The 22,947-nt window shown below is 40.3% G+C and overlaps 1 protein-coding gene across 1 annotated transcript in view; it reads left to right on the top strand.

The window, feature by feature from the left end:
• The window catches only part of LOC125460551 (testis-expressed protein 264 homolog), a 257,351-nt gene that overhangs the window by 24,394 nt on the left and 210,010 nt on the right, over positions 1–22,947 (top strand). The window contains exon 2 of the mRNA XM_048548122.2: positions 16,961–17,182. Within this exon, the coding sequence (XP_048404079.2) occupies positions 16,961–17,182 (222 nt within the window). The remainder of the gene's footprint in view (positions 1–16,960; positions 17,183–22,947) is intronic.

Genomic DNA, 22,947 nt, shown 5'->3' with positions numbered 1-22,947 from the left:
TTGCAGTTTGAACACATCCTCCTTAGCCATTAGGTCTGGGAGTGGAACTTGAAAGTGGATTTGCTGGCTCAGGACACTGCTGACTCCTGCAGAAGTTGGAGCGTGGGCAAAAAAAAAATCTGCTGTTCACCACCCACTGCCTGTCCCCGGTTAATGATTCTGTAATCCTCCATGTTGAACATAGCTTGAAAGAAGCATTAAGATTAGCAAAGGCAGAAAATGTACTCTGAAAGGGGATTTCAGCTCTATCACCTGGAATTACTCAATGGCACCACGGCTAACTGAGCCTTGAGGGATATATCTGTAACGCTGAGCCCAGTGGTAGGTGGTGAGGGGTAGAAGAACGATCTACCTGTTATTAGTGCATCTGCCCGTGCATTATTGGTAGGAGTGGTCACTACATGTGATTTAGGAGATGAATTCCTGACTTCACATTGCGTACACTGAGCTCTGTGGTATCACCACTGTTTGAAATGGAACAGATTTTAGACCAGGTCCATCAATTCAAAAAATGGGCAACAATGAACTGCTGTGGACAGTCAGCGGTAGTATTCACTACAATATATGCTCATGTTGTACTGTTTACCCCACTCCATCATTACTGTCAAATCAGGGATCAACCCTGGTTCAGCAGGATGACATGACAGGAGTAGCAGCAGGCATACCTAAAAAGGTGAGGTGCTGACCTGGTGAAGCTTCAGCATAGGATGACATTTATACTGAACCTTGGAGACTGTGCCACGTAATTCCACAACCAACGGATCACATCAAAACTCTGCAATCTGATCCCATTCAGTTGTGAGTGGGGTGGACAGTTAAACAATTCGTTGTAGAGAGATTCCATAATACCTCCATCCTAGTGAAGGGGGAACTCAGCAAGTCAGTATAAAGACCAGGCTGAAGCATTTGCAACCATTGAAATGCTAAATATATGAGCCAGCTAGGTCTCCTCCAGAGATCCCTATTTATCAGAGATGTCAGTTGAATGACAATTCGATTTAACCCCACACAAAATCAAGCAACAGCTGAAGGTAGTAGATATTGCTGAAGGCAGTATAACATCCTGGCTGAAGACTTATGCTCCAGAATTTGCCACATGTTTGACTAAGCTATTTCAGTACAGCTATAACACTAGCATTTAATTGTTAATATGGAAAATTGCCTGGGCATGTCCTGTTTTTTTTAAAACAAAAAGAGCAAATTCAGTACCTTTACTGCTCAACAGTCTACTTTAAATCATCAGAATAACAAGAGTATGTGTTGCAATTGGTGCTGTCAAGTGGCATTTCATAACAATTGCTTGCTGACTGATGCCAACAGTACCCTAGGGGGTTACCAGTAACTTGTAAATTATTCAGACCAGCCCAATAAAAACTGTGGCTAAGAAGCAGGTCAGAGACTGGGAATTCTGTGATGAGTAAGTCTGCTCCTGATTCCCCAAAGCCTGGCAATCATTTATAAAGCACAACTGAGGTGTGTGATGGAGCACTCCCCACTTTCCTGGATATGTGCAGCTCCAGCATTCAAGAAACTTGACATTACTGAGGACAATAAAGCCCACTTGATTAACAGCACATCCCACCATTTGAAACATCCACTCCCATCACCACCAATGTTCAGTAACAACAGTGTGTGCCATCTGCAATATGTACTGCAGGATCTCACCATGGCTTCTTTAGCAATATCTTCTAAACCCGTGATCACTGGCACCCAAAGAACAAGAACTTGGGAACATTACCATGTGCATGTTCCCCATTAAACACTCTAGTTTCTTGTCTCTCGCTTTCTCTTTGTGTGGGGAGTCACGGTAAGGATTATGGAGCTTCGAGAACGTGGCTCGCTACCATCTTCTCAAAGACGGTTAGGGATTGGCAACAGATGCTGCCTGATGGAAAAAATAAAACAAAACCCACTGTCTCCTATTCCTCTTCCACTTTCTTTATTTGCCCCTTTCTTCTTTCTCTCTGCTTATGGATGAAGCACAGTGCATGATCCTGTGCAAAAGCTAAACACTGCTAATGCTGGAAATGAAAGGAATAGACAATATTGCAAATACTCAGTGGGTCAGGCCATTGAGAAGGTCTGTGATAGGGTCCTGGTGGATGGGATTAATTTGTGCCACCAAGGGGAATGGTAATGGTTTAACAAACGCAAAAAATACTGTTTCCAGGTATGGTGTAAACGCTAGAGTAATGAACAGCTGCAGTCTGAAAGCAAAATGCAGTGGTGAGGGGTATCAAGGTAAAGACTGAAATGGCATTAAGATGGGGGCAGAGATTACAATCTGAAATAATTGAATCTTGGAGTTTGGAAGGTGACATAGTGAGAGATAAGGCGATGTTCCTCAAGCTTACTATGAACCTCGTAGGAATACTTAAGCAGCTGAGGTCAGAAAGATGAAGGGTCTAGGCCCGAAACGTCAGCTTTTGTGCTCCTGGGATGCTGCTTGGCCTGCTGTGTTCATCCAGCCTCACATTTTATTATCTTGAGGTCAGAAAGATTGATGTTTCTGGCCTAGATGAAGGGTCTAGGCCCGAAATGTCAGCTTTCTGCTCCTCTGCTGCTTGGCCTGCTGTGTTCATCCAGCTCTACACTTTGTTAATTCGGATTCTCCAGCATCTGCAGTTCCTATTATCTCTGAGGTCAGAAAGATTAGTTTGAGCGGAGAATTAAAATGCTAACCCCCTGGAAGCTTGGCGGTCAAGCTGTGGACTGAATGAGGGCGTTCTGCAAAGCAGTCACCCACTCTACGTTTTGGCATCTCCAGTGTGGAGCTAATGTGAATCACAAAATAACAAACCAAATTGAAAGAATTATGTGTAAATTGTTCTCCCATCTTCCTTTGTGAAGCTGTGAGATTTGGGTTTTGATATGGGGAATGAAATTCAACTGAAACAAGGGTGCATCAGCTGGCATTTTCACATTTCGAATGATGTTTGTATGGCTGGCTGATTGGCCTGAGGCCTTTTTATCACCTATTCAACATAATGTGCCATTTCTTCCACAACCACCTCCAAGTGTAGGAGCTGCAAAATGTGTGCAAATCATTAATCAAGGCTTCCTGAGACACTCAGTTACCCTCACGGTTGATCGTTGCATGGAGCTTAATAAATTTGATGACTGCACTTTAAAGCGTCAGAAGTATGGGCATGAAATTTGTAGGCAATCTTTATAAAGTCTTGTTTTTCTTCCGTGGAAAGATTTTCAACAGCCAAATAAAGTCGATCTGACAGCTCTACTTTCCTTGCAGGAAGTTCTGGTTCTCTAAAACTACCCCGAAAATGTGTGCTTGAATGTTTTCTGCCACAGAAACACAGCACTTTAATTTGCAGATGTAATGAAAATGTTGAAAGGAAGCAAGATTGCTGCACTTGTCCTTTTCAGACAGTACTTTGCAATTTTCTGGAATGACTGGATGGAAGGTGCTATAGTGATTGTTTAAAAATTTGAAAAGCTAAACCGCAAAGTAAGTGTTTTTGAATTTGTTTTTTTAGCAAAGCAGTGATTCAAGAACAGTGGAACAACCCAGAAAGACTGCTGCTCTTTCACATATGTCAAGGACTGTTGATGTGTCCTGGAGTTGTATTTCTCTTGACATGTGGGTTTTTCATCTTTTCTTTCTGGAAAAAAATAAATGTAACACCCAAAGTAGAATTTGCACATTTCAGACAGGCAGCTGGTACAAAAGCTGAACTGCATGGCAGTGTCTGTTAATCTGTCAGCTTCAGTCTCCTTTTACACCATTCACTACATCACCCCCCCACCATGTGCAAGAATGCACATGAACTGTTTTCTACTCTGAAGACATATGTGTGACACCATCCAAAGAGAACACAGCGGAGGAGGTGAGATAGAAGTACCTCAATTTGAAAGTTGGGTTTTTTTCCTACATTTTCGCTTCCATGGCAGATTTTACGCCAATGCCACACTTTTTTTTGTGGGCCAATAAATTTTGTTCTCACTTCAGTCCCACCTTAGACCACATTAACTACAACATATTGGTTCTTAAATGTATTCAAACAGGAGGCAAACACTTAATACAAAATGTAAAGTTGTTTCCAGTAGAAAAATTAAAACAGCCAATATAAATTGCCATCTTTAGGCAAATCATTTTTGGATGCAGTGTTGATCTGAAGTTTCATCTCACTGTTCTGGTGTTTCAGTTGGTCCTGAAAGATGTCCTATTGCTATTTATCAAAGAGCAGGTCCTCCAAATGCCCCTCCAACGCCCACCCAAAAATTGCTAATAAAGGAGAGACTAGTGTAGGAGATCACAACAGCTCTTCTGTTATTAATAATATCTGCTAATCACTGAAGTATTTTTTTGGAAGCTTGAAATTGCCATATCTCCTAGGACCTTCAAAGACACAAGGAAATCCATGCTTGCTGCATGCTTTGACAATCTTTGTGAAAAGCCCACCTCTCCCTTTATGAGGAAGGAATTGCATTTGTGGAGCTTCTTTCATTGTCTCAGGATGTTCCAAATTGGCTTTTCAGAAAAATACTTTGAAGTGTAAATGTTGTCATGGTAAAGGAAACATGACATCCAATTTGTATCCAGCAGACTTCTATAGTTGATCACATAACCTGGCAATTTTTAAAATGTTGGTTTAGGACTAATTGTTGACTATTAGAAAGAAGAATGTCTTTACTCTGCTTTGAATAATGCCACAGGAGCATTTATGGCCATGTGAGGACAGGTGGGGAAGCTGAATTCGCAGAACATACTGCAGCACCAATGAGTGTACAGCCTTTCCTTGTTATTGCACCAAAGTGTTAGCCTGGATGATGTGTTCAAATCTCAAGTGGGATTTGAATTTGCAACCTTCTGAATCTGAGAAACAGAGCTGACTACTTTTTATAATGTATAATTAAGGACAAATGTGGGGTATAGTGCAACTGTTGGTGTTTATTGCTTTTGCCACTCCATCCTCCTCTTAGCTATAGTGAGCTATTCAGTCAGATAGATCCTTTCCTTCTTGATGTTAAAACCTTGATTACATTTACTATTTGTTTTGATCCTTATTTCAGACATGCATATTTTTACTTTATTGGTAAACTCATGAATAGCTCCATTAAACACCTTCATTCCAAACAAACTTCTGAAAATTGTGAAGCTAGATTAGATTAGATTCCCTACAGTGTGGAAACAGGCCCTTCGGCCCAACAAGTCCACACCACCCCTTGAAACATCCCACACATCCCTGAACACTACAGGCAATTTAGCATGGCCAATCCACCTAACCTGCACATCTTTGGACTGTCGGAGGAAACTGGAGGAAACCCACACAGACACAGGGAGAATGTGCAAACTCCACACAGACAGTCACCCGAGACGGGAATCGAACCTTGGTCACTGGCGCTGTGAGTCTGCAGTGCTAACCACTGAGCCACTGTGCCGCCCTAAAAAGTGACTCGCCCAGGCTGAGCACTAACGTGACCAGGCGATAGGCTGCCCTGAGACTTTAACTCAGATCCCAGTGGTCAGAAACCCATGTGCTCACCATTACGCCACGGCAACCAGAGCAAACAAAGCTACATAATATATTCCTGGAGGAATACACATTTGACTTGATCCTGTGATAACCATTTGGTGAATATGGTCTATCTAAAGAATGCAAGCAGTTTTGAAACTTTCAGAATACTGAATGGCTTGGACAAAATGGATGTTGGGAAGATGCTTCCATTGGTAGGACAGTCTAGGACCCAAGGGCACAGCCTTCGAGTAAAGAGAAGACCTTTTAGAATGGACATAAGGAGAAACTTTTTCACCCAGAGAGTGGTGAATCTATGGAATTCACTGCCACAGAAGGCTGTGGAGACCAGTTCATTGAGTGTATTTAAGACTCGGATAGGTTCTTGATTTATCAAGGAGATCAAGGGTTACAGGGAGAAAGCAGGAGAATGGGGTTGAGGAACTTATTGGCCATGATTGAATGGCGGAGCAGACTTGGTGGGCCGAATGGCCTAATTTCTGCTCCTATGTCTTAAGGTCTCGTGGTCTTAATTCAATAGTTGGCAAAATTCCATCTACCAAACCCGTCTGTGCAAATCTTACCAAATAACCTTTTTGCTTTCTGGAACTGAGTTATGCAGCAAGAAGTGGACTGTTGTCATTAACTAGCTTCAGCTCCTTTAAAAAATTCAGGGAGGTTGGTGAGGCAGGACCTCTCTGCTAGTAATTAAGTCACATTGTTAATGATGCTGTCAAGTGTCTTTTCTAGAACTGTTGCTAAATCAACTAACCAGAAATGTTGTAAGGTCTGAATTCTTGTAAGTATTGGAGCCGTAAGAATCTCTCTGGTCAATTTAAAAATAAAATCCAGCCTCAAAAAAACTAATAAAATGAGCCAATGGCTTGCTTATTACACCCACCAGTTCTATCACTACTGCTGGACTTGCGGCATGTACCAAGATAAGACATAGGAGCAGAAATTATGCCATTCGGCCCTTGAGCCTGCTCCACCATTCGATCATGGCTGATAAATTTCTCAACTCCATTCTCCTGCTTTCTCCCTGTAACCCTTGATCCCCCTTGGTAAATCAAGAACCAATCTATCTCAGTCGTAAATGTGCTTAATGAGCTGGCCCGCACAGACTTCTGAGGTAGTGAATTCCATAACTTCACCACTCTCTGGATGAAGTAGTTTCTCCTTATTTCTGCTCTAAAAGGTCTTCCCTTTACTCTAAGGCTCTGCCCTCGGGTCCTAGACTCCGTTAGCTTCAATTGCATTGATTTTCATCTAGAAATCTAATTTTGTGCTTTCATCTTTAAGCTTATGTCTAGTAAGTTTTAAATTATCACTGCTGCTAACTCTAGATTTTGAGTGTTTTAGGTTATAACCAGCTTCTATCCCACTCATTTTTGACTGGAGTGTTTTGTCTCTGTGTGGCACAAGTTTCTAAATTTATAACGTTTCTAGCTGTCAGCTCTTTTGAACCAAAAAAAACTACCAAGTATGTTTCTACATGCAGTGCTTTATACTTGTCCGCAATAAATTTCATCTTCCATTTTCTTTAGCCATATATTATATATTTCACTTAACTTATTCTGTTATTGGTGATCTTATCTTTCTACTTTGAATGTAATTAGAATGCATTGAGTTTCTGATTCCAAGTCATTGCAAATTAGAGTGTGCTTTAAAAATTCAATTTGGACCCAAATTATCTATTTAGTTGCACCTGAAGTTGCTTCAGTTCCTTCCCTGTTACAACGATCTGTCTCTTTTTTTAAAAAATATGTTTTTAGTAAAGGATTCATTTGTAATAGAATATCAGTCAGCAATTCTTTCATTCCCCATTGTCTTTCCTTATTACTTTAGAACCCCTTCAATTTATATCTAATCATGCATCTAAATGGAAATACATTTTATAGATAAAAGCAAAGATTTGTTAAAGACAAGTTAATATTCTGGGAATCGACCCTTAATCAGTTTTTGGGATGTTGATGGGTCACTTCTGTTTTCAGTTATATAGGGATGTGCTCTGCATTTTCAATATTTTTTTCCATCTTTTCAGCTTGCTTCTTTTTTGACTTGTCAAAAATCAAATCTTCTAGAAAGATGAAGTTAAAATAGGAAGATTGGTTATAACTTCCTCCAGACTTTTTGCAATAATGTAGCAAGCTTCCCAGTCAAGTCACTTTGACACGGGAGGGACCACAAACAGATTGGAAAACTGCTTTGTGAAAGACCACAAGAATGATCCTAAACTTCTAATTGCTTGCCATTTTAATTTACCACCTTGTTTTCATATTGTATTTTGGTCCTGTGCCTACTAGAGTGAAGCTCAATTATTAAGCAATTTATAGCTTTCTGGATTCAACATGAAGTTGAATGACTTCAGAACCAGGGTGGCACAGTAGTTAGTGCTACTGATTCACATTGTCGGGGTCCTGGATTCGAATCTAGCCTTGGGTGACTGTCTGTCTGTGTTGAGTTTGCATATTCTCTTCATGTCTGTGTGGGTTTTCTCCAAGTGCTCCAGTTTCTTCCCACAGTCCAAAGATTAGCAAGCTAGGTGGATTAGCTGTGGTAAATGCATGGTTACAGGGTTAAGATGGGGTGTTGGGTCTAGGTGGGATGCTGTTTTGAAGGGTCAGTGCAGAGTTGAAAAGCCAAATGGCCTATTTCTTAACTGTAGCGAATTTATGATTCATGTACTCTGTCTCCATTTTTGCCATGGACTGGTCCAAATCATTATTCTTGTGAGTAAGAAAAAGGAACTGTTCATTATTTTGCTGTTCTCACTTATCTGCTTTTCCTAACTGCTATTAGCTTTGAAGAAGTTTACAAAACATTAACTTGCTTTCTCTCCACAGATGCAACTGGACCTGCTGAGTTTCTCCAGCAATTTTTATTTTAGGACAGATACTTTGTTTCTTTCCTGTGATCATTACAGCTCTTTTTGCCTTTGACATCTTTGTTATTTAATCTCTCCTGCCTTTCACCCTACCCCAGACTGTCTCTTCGTTCTGCATTCCCCACCCAACTCCCTGTTGATAACACAAAACCCATCACATTTCTGCCCCTGTCCAGTTGGAAAGAAGTCGTGTTCAACTTGAAACATTTACTCTTGTTTCTGTTTTCTAAAGATGCTGCCTGACTTGCAGTGTATTTCCAGCATTTTCTGCTTTTATTTCACATTATGCTGCCTTCGTTTACTTGTGTTTCCATGTTGTTCTGTGTAGTTCTCCTTGTATACATTGGTGCAGTTTATTTACCCCTTAATTGACGATGCATCTGATTTCTGATTTTCTTCAGGCTGTTCGCTCAATGTGCACTTTCAATTACATTACAAATCCATGGGAAGACAAAATTGATTCTGGAATCCATGGACTTTGTCCTACACAGTTACAGTAAAAAGTCTAAAATGGAAACGTGGAATCAAAACTGATTCACGATGGCACATTTGTTGATCATACTGAGATCAGTTTACAAGCCAGAAAGAAATCTTGCTTTCTACCTTTATTATCCCAGGGAGTCTCCCTCAGTAATATTTCTTCCTTTCCAAAGTATTCTTCTGTATGATGTAATGTTTACCTATCTACAAGCACCTTTGATGAACTCCTCTGGTCTGAGCTTTCCTTATGTAATAGTCTGTTTTTCTACTTGTGCTATTCAATCTAATCTGCTCCACTTGAGCCATATGGCTCTCCTTCTGTTATCTTTTGAATGGGTCAGATCTCCTCCTGAGTAATGTATTATTCAGCTGCTATTGCTTCCTGTTGTAATTATGTGGCACATTTCAGGCCACAGACAAAATCGCATTTATGGCCATCTCCTAACGTTGAAGCATTTTGTAGAAGTGTTGCGTTGAGTTCATTTATTCTTGGTTTCCTACAAAGAATGTGCCCATATTTGATGGTCCACCTTCGGGTATTTTGTTACTGCTGTGATGCATCTCAGAAGTGGGTGGCTTGGGGTCATTTCTGAGGTTGAAATACGGAAATCTGTAACAAGAACCCAGCCCCACCTATTTTATAAACATTACACAATGGATCCTTCTGTTGGAAGTGAGCTAACTTTAAATATTATTATGAGGATTTCCTTCTACCTCCTCATCTTTCCCTTGATGGTGGGAGTTATCCGACCTAACTTTACTTTGGCTTAAAGATTTATGGATCATATCATTAACATCAGCAATAGTTGTTGTTGCTTTGACTTTTTTAAACACTTTATTCTTGCGTTTGCGATTGTACACATTAGAGTTTAGAAGGTTGAGGGGAGATCTAATAGAAACTTACAAGATAATGTATGGCTTGGAAAGGGTGGACGCTGGGAACTTGTTTCCACTAGGCATTTGAGTATTGAGGCAGTGTTTATAAACTTGCACAGCAGGAGAGGCCAGTTAAGTCTTTCTAAATATGGCCTAAATTTAGACTATAAGACCATAAGACATAGGAATGGAAGTAAGGCCATTTGGCCCATCAAGTCCACTCCGCCATTTAAATCATGGCTGATGGGCATTTCAACACCACTTCCCTGCACTCTTTCTTCCACCACCACCACCACCCCCAGCCCTTGATTCCTTTTGAGATCAAGAATTTGTCGATCTCTGCCTTGAAGGCATCCAACGTCCTGGCCTCCACTGCACTCTGCGGCAATGAATTCCACAAGCCCACCACTCTCTGGCTGAAGAAATGTCGTCTCACTTCAGTTTTAAATTTACCCCCTCTAATTTTAAGGCTGTGCCCACAGGTCCTAGTCTCCCCGCCTAATGGAAACAAGTTCCCAGCGTCCACCCTTTCCAAGCCATACATTATCTTGTAAGTTTCTATTAGATCTCCCCTCGACCTTCTAAACTCTAATGAGTACAATCCCAGGATCCTTAGCCGTTCATCGTACATTAAACCTACCATTCCAGGGATGATCCATGTGAATCTCCGCTGGACACACTCCAGGGCTAGTATGTCCTTCCTGAGGTGTGGGGCCCAAAATTGGACACAGTATTCTAAATGGGGCCTAACTAGAGCCTTATAAAGCCTCAGAAGCACATCGCTGCTTTTATATTCCAACCATCTTGAGATAAACGACAACATTACATTTGCTTTCTTAATTACGGACTCTACCTGCAAGTTAACCTTTAGAGAATCCTGGACCAACACTCCCAGATCCCTTTGCACTTCTGATTTGCGAATTTTCTCACCGTTTAGAAAATAGTCCATGCATGTATTCTTTTTTCCAAAGTGCAAAACCTCACATTTACTCACATTGAATTTCATCAGCCATTTCCTGGACACTGTAAATCTTTCTGCAGCTTCCCCACCTCCTCAGCACTACCTGCCTGTCCACCTATCTTCGTATCGTCGGAAAACTTCGCCAGAATGCCCCCAGTCCCTTCATCCAGAGCATTAATATATAAGGTGAACAGCTGTGGCCCCAACACTGAACCCTGCAGGACACCACTTGTCACCGGTTGCCATTCCAAAAAAGAGCTTTTTATCCCAACTCTCTGCCTTCTGTCAGACAGCCAATCCTCAATCCAAGCCAGTAGCTCACCTCGAACACCATGGGCCCTCACCTTGTTCAGCAAATTTAAAGCTCAGCCTGAACAGTCAATAGCTACCTGTTTAATTATTTTGAATTCCTAGAATATTCCATTTGACTTTTTTACAAGCGCCAGCACTGTTGGAGGTACATTTCTGGGACTGTTTTCTGGGCATTGAGAACATCTGCCTTTATCTAATTGTAATTAGCAGAAATTCCAGGTAGCTAGGAATAAACCCCTTGGACTTTTCTGACATGTATTAGGAGTGTCCAATACTCTTGTGCCACTATAATTAGCTGTCAGTATTTCAATGGCTGGAAAGAAAATCTCTGCATCCTCCTCGTCACATCTAGGAACAAATTTTAAGTATCTCTCAAAATCCAATGTTATCTGTGGGCTAAAGGAATTCAAATGGCCACGGGATAAAGTCATATTCTTCTAGGTTGCATCAGTTCTGTATCTTCCCGTGCTTTTAACTCCATCTCTGAGCTTTTTGTTTTGGGAATGCACTTCTTCCTTGTTTGGTTTCCTCTGTCTTTTTCCTGGGCTTTCCTTTCTCCATTGCTTGAAATTCTAACTTTAGCCTTCGTTGTACGAAGCAAATTTTTGCAATGGTGAACTGGTCTGTTTTAGGTTGCTCTTTTTTTTCCTGTCTGTTCTGAATCTGAAATGATTCCTGAGTGCTCGGTCAGCATCTTCAGTGCTTCTGGATCAGCAATCTTTTATTGTATAATTTAAGCTCTAACTACTTAGCTATGGGCTTTTCACGGTTCTATGTTTAGCAGTTCTGATTTTTGCAAAGTTAAGCCCTCTTTTTGCACAAATGCTTGTATATGGAAAGTGACCATCTTGCCTTCTATTGTTACTCCTCACAGAGCTTGCCACTGCAGTTTCTTATGTTATTTCAACATCTTGGCTTTAATTTTCACTTCTACTTTCAATTTCTTTAAAGTCAAATTTGGCTTCTTTTGCAATGAAATGAATGCTGGATACAGCCTTCGATTTGTCATGGATTAATGAGAGGTGATCCTTTATTTATTTGTCCGTAATCAATATGTCTGTATTTTGAAGTGTGTATTTTCTTAAAGTGCCATCAGCCCCTCTCAACCAATCCACATTATCATGCACACGAGACAACAAAAAAGATGAAAATAAAACAGTAATCTTTAAAATGGGATTTAACTCGGTCTATATTTCAGATCAGACCTCCTGTTTTAGCTGAGTTGATGCTCTGGCTGGATCAGCATGATAACAGGAGTATGCTATTCCGCATATCAAATCTAGTTCACCATTCACTTGGGTTGTGATTGATTGTCTATCCTAATGGTACTTACCCATGCAATCTCCATACCTTTTTGATGCCATTGGTTTCCAGAAACTCTTGATATCTCTCTTGAATCTGCTTAATGTTTTAGTTTCCACAGCCCTGTAAGATAGAGAATTCTAAAAATGCTTGATCTTCTGAGTGAAGCAATTCTTCACTATCTCAGTCCTAATTAACCTATCCCTTACGCTGAGACCGGTTTTCTGGTTCTAGGCTCACCAACCAGATGAAACATCCCGTCTGTATTCTGTCATACCACGTGAGAATGTTGTAAGCTTCAAAACTCTAAGAGAATACAGTCATTTTCCTAAATCTGTCTTTAAGACAATCCCACCACTTCAGGGATTAGTCTGGTGAGTCCCCTCTCTGTTCCTCTCTATCCTTAGATAAGAAGACCAGAACTATACACAGTATTTTAGTTGTGGTCTCACTAAGGGTCTCTGCAATTGTTGCAAGATACCTTCTGTACTCGATGCTGTTTGCAATGAAGGCCAGCATACCATTTGCCTTCCTTTATTAATTGTTGCGTCTGCATTCCAGCTTTTAATGATTCATGAGCAAGGACACTCGGGTCTCTTTGGACACCAACAGTTCTCGAGACCTTTAACGTTTAAGAAATGTTCTGCCTTTCTACCAAAGTGGGCAATTTTACCCTTCTTCGCGTAGTATTTGATCTGCCATGACATGTCCCATTCACTGAGCCAGTCCATGTTTGCTTGAAGCCTCTCCGGATCTTTGCCATGACTCATATCTCTAAGTGGTTTTGTGGATCAGCACATCTGGAAATATTACAGTAGGTCCGTACACTTAAATTATTTGATGTAGATTGTGAACAGCAGTGGCCCGAACACGTTCCTTGTGAATACCCCACTCGTAGCAATGACTTGTTTATTTCTATCTGTTGACCAGTTATCAATACGTATTAGTGTATTACCTTCAATTCCACATGCTGTAATTTTGTTTATCAGCTTCTTAGACCATAAAACCAAATGATGTAGGAGCAGAAGTAGGCTGTTTGGTTCATATGGTCTGCTCAGCCATTCCATAAGATCATGGCTGTTCTGAATATCTTCAGTTCTACTGTCCTGCTTTATTCACTCAATGAGAAATCTGTCTATCTCAGCCTTCAATATACTTGGTGACTCAGCCTCACAACACCGCCAGTGTAAGAAATTCTCCAGATTTTCTGCTCCCTAAGTTGGGGGGAAAAAAATGTTCTTTACTCTGAGACTAGGCCCCTGTTTCTAGACTCTCCCACAAGGGAAAACAATCTTATTACATCTATCCTGTCAAAATCCCTAAGAATCTGAGTGTTTCTGTCAAGTCTCCTCTCATTCCTCTAAATGTCAATGAGTACAAGCCTGACCTATTCAACCTCTCCTCGTCATAAAATCCTTCCATACCTGGAATTGACCTAGTGATCCTTCTCTGCACTGCCTCCAGTACCAGTATGAGTTTCCTTAGATAAGAAAATGACAACTCTTCACTGCAGAACACCTCTGCTCAGTTCGCAACAAACAACTGCACCTCCCAGTCGCAAACCATTTCCACTCCCCCTCCCATTCTTTAGATGACATGTCCGTCATGGGCCTCCTGCAGTGCCACAATGATGCCACCCGAAGGTTGAAGGAACAGCAACTCCTATTTCGCCTGGGAACCCTGCAGCCTAATGGTATCATTGTGGACTTCACCAGTTTCAAAATCTCCCCTTCCCCAACTGCATCCCTCAACCAGCCCAGTTCGTCCCCTCCCCCCACTGCACCACACAATCAGCCCAGCTCTCCCCCCCCCCCCCCCCACCCACTGCATCCCAAAACCAGTCCAACCTGTCTCTGCCTCCCTAACCTGTTCTTCCTCTCACCCATCCCTTCCTCCCACCCCAAGCTGCACCCCCATCTACCTACTAACCTCATCCCACCTCCTTGACCTGTCTGTCTTCCCTGGACTGACCTATCCCCTCCCTACCTCCCCACCTATACTCTCTCCACCTATCTTCTTTACTCTCCATCTTCGGTCCGCCTCCCCCTCTCTCCCTATTTATTCCAGCTCCCTCTCCCCATCCCCCTCTCTGATGAAGGGTCTAGGCCCGAAACGTCAGCTTTTGTGCTCCTGAGATGCTGCTTGGCCTGTTGTGTTAATTCAGCCTCACATTTTGTTATCTTGCAACTCTTCACTGTAATTCAGCTGGGTTTACTTAAAGTCTTGTATGATTTTAGAAGGCCATCCCTTATTTTATTCTCTGTTCTCTTTGAAACAAAGGCCAATATTCCATTTGCTTCATCTATTATCTACTAAACTTAGGTGGATACATTTTGTAGTTCATGCATGAGGTTCCCCAGATTCATTCCTTCCTGCAATTGCTGATAGTCTTTCTCCATTTGAATAATACCTAGGTCCTCTAATCTTTCTGCTAAAGTGCGTAACCTTATATCATCCAGCATTAAACTCTACCTGTGCACTCACGTATTCTATGTTCCTTTGTAGTTTTTGTGGCATTCTCAAATGTGGGCTGTTGTACATTTGCGTCCATATCCAATTTATTAGTATATATTGTAAACAATTGTGACCCAGTACTGATTCTGTTTACGCCTCACTAGTTTTAGGTTTCCATCCTGAAAATGCCCCCTTTATCCTAATTCTTTATCTTTTATTAGTTAGTCAGTTCTCTATCCATGCTAACATACTGTGGACAACCTTATATTCTGTATCTTATTGAATGGCTTTTTGGAACTCCAAATATATTACATTTTGTGGTTGCCGATTAGCTACTCTGATTGATACTTGCTCGAAGAATTCTCATATATTTGCCAGGCATTGTTTCCCTTCATGAAACCACGACTTGTCTGTTTTATTATTATTTCTAAATCTATTTTATCATAGACGTCAACGTTGTACTAACGACAAATATTGAGCTAAGTAATCTAGTTACTTGTTTTTGTCTATGTACAACATAACACTCTTATTTCAAAAGAATGTAGAACCTTATTAAAAGCCTTCTAAAAATCTAAATATAGCATGTTCACTCATGGCACCTTAACTATTGTGCTAGTTACAATCTCCAAAAATTCTCCCGAAAAATTTGTTAAACTTGACCTCCCTTCCATAAATCCATGATACCTTTTTTCCAAGTCTGACGTTATTTTCATACTGTACTGTTATTTCATCCTTTATTATAAATTCTAGCATTTTCCCTATGACTAGTATTAGGCTACCAGCTCTGTCGTGAAGGAATGCCTGAGACTTAATGAAATGAGGGAACAGGTAGTGGATATTTTAATTAGATGTAAATGAATGTGAATTGGTTGTATAAATGTGAGCCAGTTATCAATGGGTTGAAGTTTTTATTGAGTGTGGTTAACTGAAGGAAAGCTCTCATTAATGTGAACTTGGATCAAAAACATTTTTATATCTTGTGTGTATTTAACATGTAGTCCCCCAATTTTCTTGCTTTCTCATTTCCAAAAATTTGGAGTATATTTGTCACCTTTCATTGCGCAGGGACCATTCCAGAGTCTATAGAGTTTTGAAAAATAATTATCAATATATCAAGTATGTCTACTGGTGCTCCTTTTATCACTCTGGGTGTTCATCATTCAGTCCAGCAGACTGAACTACCTGGAATCTTATCAGTTTCCCCAGTACCACTTTTTGTTTTATTTTACAAATATTATCATCTTGCAGTTACTCATTTGCACTGTTCCCTAGGTATTTCTGTGTGGAACGTGGAATTTTTAAAATTGCCAGCCTTTATGTTAAATTTTAGTGTCCAAGTATCTGATGAAATTAGTCATAAAGTGGCTGATATTTCAATCAATCTATCTTTACTCCAGACCCCTGAGAACTAATTAAAAATGGCCTTGTTGATCAATTGACAGGTTGCCTCTGTAAAAGTGGTAAAACATGTTTGCTCCTTTTTCAGGGGTAGATATGTGCTCCAGGAATTAACTTGCTGCCTCGTTCCTGCTTATCCAATTCACCATAGTTTTGGTTTGGAGAGGAGGAATTGCAGGTTTAAGAACAATGTAAAACGAGAACTTTCATTATCCATTTGAGGCACTAAGCTAACATCATTGACCATAATTTAATATCATCTTACTTTCATGTATTTGTGGGCCAAGAGCGTGCTCTTATTGGTGACAAGCTGATATGGTTTTGTTCAGATCTTCTCATGGAGAATGGTGCACAATGAATAATTTATGTTGTTTATCTAAAATTGTATGACTAAAATGGAAACAGAATATGCTGAAAATTTTGAAACAAACCTGGCAATATCTGTGGAGAGGAAGGCAAAACAAAGTTACTATTTCAGACCTGTCACCACTTTTTATCATATGTTAGTTCTGTTTCTGCCTCCATAGAAACTGCCAAACCTGTCGTGTGTTCCCAGCCTTTTCTTAGTTTTAATTCCAGATTTCCAACATTACTGTATTTGTTTTTGGATTAGCATTTTTCTTGTTCTATGATTTTAGTATGGAGAGGGGAACTCGTAGATTTCAGGATTGTACAAAATTAAATATCTATTGTGTTGCAATGGTACAGCAGAGTTACCTTAACACTTAACATCAGTGGAATTTTGTATGTAATGAAACTGGCTGGCCTTGTGTGGAATTTTATACATGTTAATGTGAACTCCCGTTATGATTGTAGGAAGCAGAAGAGAAGCTACGATACATAGCAGGCAGCATCCTGAGTGAGGGCGATGAGAAGCCATCTGAAGAATTGGTCAAACTCTTTGAGAAATTTGGCTTCAAGATAATCTCCTTTCCAGAGGTCACACATGTTGTCATGACAACTTTTCCTTTCACGACCTTCCTCTCACTGCTCATAGCAATGTATCGGGTGTATCCAGTCCTGAATAATTACATCAAGGTAGGAACCACTCATTAATTCACTTAGTAAATGTTAAGCAGTTCTTCATTTTTTTTGGCATGATCTGTAATTGATGCTCTGTAATTGACCATGGCAATAACCAAATAACCATTACAATTGGTTCACAGTGATAGTGCAACCCAGAGCCTTGAAAATAGCCAATATGGAGGCAAATCATGCTCCTGCTACCTTAAGCCTTCTGATAGCAGACATTCTGGGGTACAACAGAAATTACATGTTTGAACTGTGAAATGTTCAGCACAGCATCTTTTGGTAGTTATACACTCTATATTGTCTTTGATTGTAATGCTGCTGATTTATGTTAATTTGATTAACAGCTTACCAACTGATTGTAGATTCACAAAGTACTGAAAGTCTGTTTCTTTGTTTATGTCTAATTGGTACCTAAAAACTTCTTAGAATTATAGTACTAATTAATTTTGGAGTCTCTTATGTGATTTCTGTTCAAAAATGTCTCAACTGGGATAAAATGGTAATTTGAATTTTTGGTAATTATAAGGAACACATAATGGATTGAAGTCTCTTCTGTGTGTGCAGGTTAGCATGTGAGTTGTGTTCATTGACTGCACATTTCTTTACTTTAGATCTTTAGTTCTTTCTATATGTGCCAGAGGACTCGTACCGCCATTTGGCTTAGTCATACATGTTGTCATGCACACATTGTAACTTTGTACGTTAAGCTGATGTTAGAATACAAGTTCTTTCAAAGATGCATACTGATTTAAAAGTTGTTCTGTCTTTACACTCTGACTCTGACCGCTACCAGGGTAAGGAAGCCGCATTTAGCAGTGTCTGTCATGTGAGTCAGTTCATCAGCATGGATCTCTTAGAATTCAGATCAAAGTGGAACCAATACAAATGTGTTTCATCATATGTTCCATCACCGATTTAAATAAATGGGGACACATTGTGCGTGTGAGAGTAGGAATATGTGGTTATAATCAATCACTCTCCTGAATGGTGGCAGTGCAGGTAGCAGGAGTGACAGTCAGGGCCCTTCTGTAGAAAGGTCATGGGTGAATTGGAATTTTATCTGATGGAGTCTGGACCAATTCATTGCATTTGTTCCCTAATTTGCTTAAAAACTGATTTTGACCCAAACATCGTACTATTCCAGTTCAAGCTGCTAATTCACAAAAAGTCAGTGGCTGATGAACTTGCAAGATATTTAATAAAGTGCTTCATAAAACACTGCTAGCTAAATCCCAAGGATTGAAGATAAATAATTGATCTGGTTAGAAAATTGACCGGAGACCAATCCACATAGTGGACAGGATGTGATTGGTGTCTCTCAAGAATCTGTGTGCAGGCCTCAACCATTTAATGTATTAATGACTTGGATGATGGGGTAGAAAGCCACATATTTAAATTTGGTTAATGACACATGGGCTGCTCTGTAAATGTAGCACTACAAAGAAATGATAACAGATTAACAAAAGGGTGAACTATGGTAAACATGAAGTCATCCACTTTTGACCTGAAATGAATAGAACATAAAGAATAGCATTGCTTTTGAATATTAATTCATGCCAGGAACAACACTTTTTTATATTACAAATGGTCATACTACAAAAAACCCGTTTACTTCAGCATTTTAATACATATTGCAAAAATAAACCAAGCTGAAACTGATGTTTATCTTCCATTTCATATTGAACAAAATCCACAGTAGCACAAGTTTTGCTAATAAAGCTATAGTTGTTCCAATGATGTGCCATGTATATGGGGAGCATCGTTGTGTGATGTAAGTGGTGGGTGGTCATGCCCTGCTCTTTTATTTTAGAGTATTCCTGGTGGGGAATTGGGAAGGCAGGGTTCCTGAGAACGGAGAAATGAAAAGAAGCAAGGTGTCATAGAATTAAAGAGAACAGAATTGTTTTTTAAATTGGTGGGGAGAAACAATAGGGAAGTCGGAGTCATGGGCTTAGGATCGGAGTTGCAGCAAAACAGGTACTGAGGAAGTCACTGAGTAATTTACATTTACATTCCCTTTACGTTGGTATTTCCCGTGAATTGTCCTGATGAGTGCAAGCAGGAAAACTTCAACATTTTTTGGGGACAAGAAATGAAATTGATGATCAAGATGATGACCGAGAATGGAGTTGCACTACAACGTTTGCTGGGAAGCTGCAATCCTGATACTTATCTTGAATTGGTCTTCCTTAGACTTTAATAAGCTTTCCTCCTCTTACTGTACAAGTGATAGAAAGTCTGTTTATCATCTGCATCATTTCAGTGCAGGTCAATTTTGGGAAAATGTCCTTTGTTTGAATTTATGAAAGATCTGGTTCTTTGTGAAATTAGTTAAGTTCAGTTTACCTCAGCTAACTGTCACCATTAGACTCAATTAATGTCATGAGACTTTAACTACTGCATCATGTATTATAGCTGAGGCTGTCCTTGGTCATAAAATCTCTCAGCCACTGGTAGGAATCCTTTGTTCCTTCATCTATACTGATCTTTATTATTGGTCTGGTCAACGAAGATCTCTTGGGTGGTCTTCAAAACCTCCAGATAAATATGACCACTTATTTACCTTACGATGATGATGATTATGAAGAATATCTTGGAGAAATAATGTACTGTTTTGAGACTGAAAAAAAATGTAGTGTAAGATACCGTGGGTGAAGGGGTGGTAGGACTTTCCTTTTCATGCATTAGAAATGGCATAAAGTTTGTTTCTAAATGCTGTATTGAACATGTTAAATCCAGTGACAATAAATTAGTAATTGGATGAAGTCATTGAAACATTTAGTGGAGGATAAAGCTCTGTGTTGATTGTGACAGATGGTCGGGAAAGCCAGTCTCTGATCTTTGAAATGGGTACTGCAGGTTTGACTAATTAACAGTTTTATCTGGAGAGCCTGCAGTTAGATTGCCTGTTGTACTGTACATAACGCCTGTAGTCTGCCCAACTGGCTTTTGTTACTCTGACGCACCAACAGAAATGTGTTTAATTATCAGGATTTGCAGTAGCTATGTGATCAAATTAGAAAAATCATGTTCTAATGCTGCCTGCTTTAACAAGAAAGCTTGCGGAGTTTCGTTCAGCTTCTGAATACTAAACTTGCAGTTGGTGATCTTTGGCTTTTAGGATGATTTTGTGGAATTATCAGTATGAAATGTGGCTGTGTTGCCATGAAAGAGAATGTTTGCAAATCTTTACTCGTTTGCAGACACCTGATGCACTGAAATAATTTGTCAAAATCTGACGTCATGTTATTAGCATATATGTGTGAGAAATTTTACGCATGGCTCTTCTCCCATCCTGTGGGATGCTATTTTGTTTGACATGGTATTCCTGATCAACAATCGTATGGCTTTGTTGATTATAGCTTAACTCCACTTCTGTTCAAGCGGTTGCAAAATGGACAATTATCAGATCATTGACTCCATATGCAAAGATGTCGTATTTAAAAATCTTGCTTGGATTTATTTGCCTGACTTAAATCATTTTGGAATTTTGGAGGTGATGGAGCAGAGAACAAGTCCAATCATTGTTTTATGGAAGAGTTACCTAATAAAATGTGTTTTTATGTAGGCCATCTAATCTCTACAACATTGATTCATAATTACATTACATCCTCATTCATTCAGTCCTGGACATGGACACAGACACACACAATCTTCTTCAGGGAACTTGATGCTTGGTATAGTTTTATATTTGAAAATTAGCATTGGCATTAATTTTGTTCTGTTGGCCATGCATGCTAGTACCATTTTGAATCTTGTCATGTGCCGTTGTTTGCACGAGAGCAATTTTCAAACCTTGCTTGTCTGCCTGCTTCAGAATGTATTTGAATCCGTTGTTGCTTCACCCGTATTGCTGAAGTGACTTAATGAGAGTCAGACTTCTGTCACACCTCTACACTATTGTTCCAGTAATTGGCCATTCACTGTTGGTCTAAAATCTTAGCTGAAAGGGTTTGATTTGGTCCACTTTAATGTGTATACAAGCTTTGCATTTCTGGTAATTTAGATTATATTCCCTACAGTGTGGAAACAGGCCCTTCGGCCCAACAAGTCCACACTCCCCCTTGAAGCATCCCACCCTGACCCATCCTCCTATAACCCATACACCCCGAACACGATGGGCAATTTAGCATGGCCGACCCACCTAGTCTGCACATCTTTGCACTGTGGGAGGAAACCGGAGCACCCGGGGGAAACCCACGCAGACACGGGGAGAATGTGCAAACCCCACACAGACAGTCGCCCAAGGCTGATGTCGAACCCGGGTCCCTGGCTCTGCGAGGCTGCAGTGCTAACCACTGAGCCACCATGTCGGTGTTTTTTTTTTGAGAACCCATTCCCATATACACTTCTCAAGATCAGACCAGCAGCTGGTCCCCTTTCTGATGGCACATTTGGTCTGAGGGATCTCTTTTGAAGACACATTCTGCCTTCTGGCATTTTCATCAACTGCATTCTCATTGCCGCACAATCATTTGAAGAATCATCAGACATCATGACTTTCAGTTAGAAAGCAGAATTGTTCTTTATTCGTATTGCTGGAGGACACATTTGTGTTTGTCAGTCATATGCCATACATGTCAGTGACTGTACAGCACTCGGAGGGCCTATCCATGTTGGTTGGCGTGCAGTTAAGAATGGATGTATTGACTTCTAATTCCGGAAGTCATTGTACATGTACGATGACAGGAAAAAATTCGAAGGAATCTCGTGCATGGTCTGATCTGTAAGTGTGTCTTAAACTCTCACACATCTTCTTCCGAACAGGACCATAAACAATTGCTTAAAAAGCTCCACAAAAGTCTGACTTTTTCATCATGTACTCATCAGGGTTAGGACACAGGAAACCAAACTTAGAAAGGCAACAGTAACTTGCGCGCCATGAGAAGGAGGTGCTGATTGCTGGACCCATGGTGTCGTGGAGGTAATACAGGAGGGAAACTGGTAACTGTGTCAGTCTCCATGACAACCAAGTAGCCAAGGTCATGATTTTGGGAGTATAGTCTAAATCTGTACACAGGTACGTTTCAGCTGTGAGCTATATGTTAGCTCTGTCTCATCTATGGAGATGCAACACAGGTAATAATCTCAAATCAAATCTCTACAATACATTAATAATATCCATATTTAAATAAATTGCAAAATGTATTAACACCAAAATAATGACTATGCGAATCAGTGTATTTGAATTTTGATCACTTGACAAAATACTAAATGATCATGCACTGAAAAAAAAATTCCCAAAAAATCAGTTTTTTTTTGTTGTTTTCTGCTTTTAAGTCAATCAAAGACATATCTGATTCCTGGTCGACACCATCCCTATTATAAGGACTAGTCAGAGGCAGCACCGCCTCTTTTTGGAACCTGTGAACTGGGATCAGCAGACTGGGCTCTTCAGACCTTTGTAGCTGATTTGGTGGAGGATGTTGCTGGCTTGGCCTATTTACTCACTGCTTCCAGCGTCTCAGTCAGACCTTTGACCATTGCAGCTGTGAATTGCTGGAAAAGACCAGAAAGGACAAGCAGCCTCTCGGACTAGTCGGTAACCTCCAGCTGAACAGACAGGTGTGATGGGAGCATCCTCCCTGGCATTTCTCCTTACCAGCAGTCTTCTCTGCAGCAGTTTGACCTTGGCTTGTCAATTGCATCAGAATTTCTGTTAATGTAGAGATCAGGTATCAGACCAATGGAGTGTGCATCCTTGTGGTTGGTTCATTTTAACCAATGAGTCTGGTATGGTCTCCTTATGTAGCAGTTTGTGTCTGACTTTG

Source organism: Stegostoma tigrinum, chromosome 11, assembly GCF_030684315.1.
Source record: "Stegostoma tigrinum isolate sSteTig4 chromosome 11, sSteTig4.hap1, whole genome shotgun sequence".
NCBI lineage: Eukaryota > Metazoa > Chordata > Chondrichthyes > Orectolobiformes > Stegostomatidae > Stegostoma > Stegostoma tigrinum.
The sequence above is the reverse complement of the archived record's forward strand: the minus strand, read 5'-3'. Positions and strand labels throughout refer to the sequence as shown.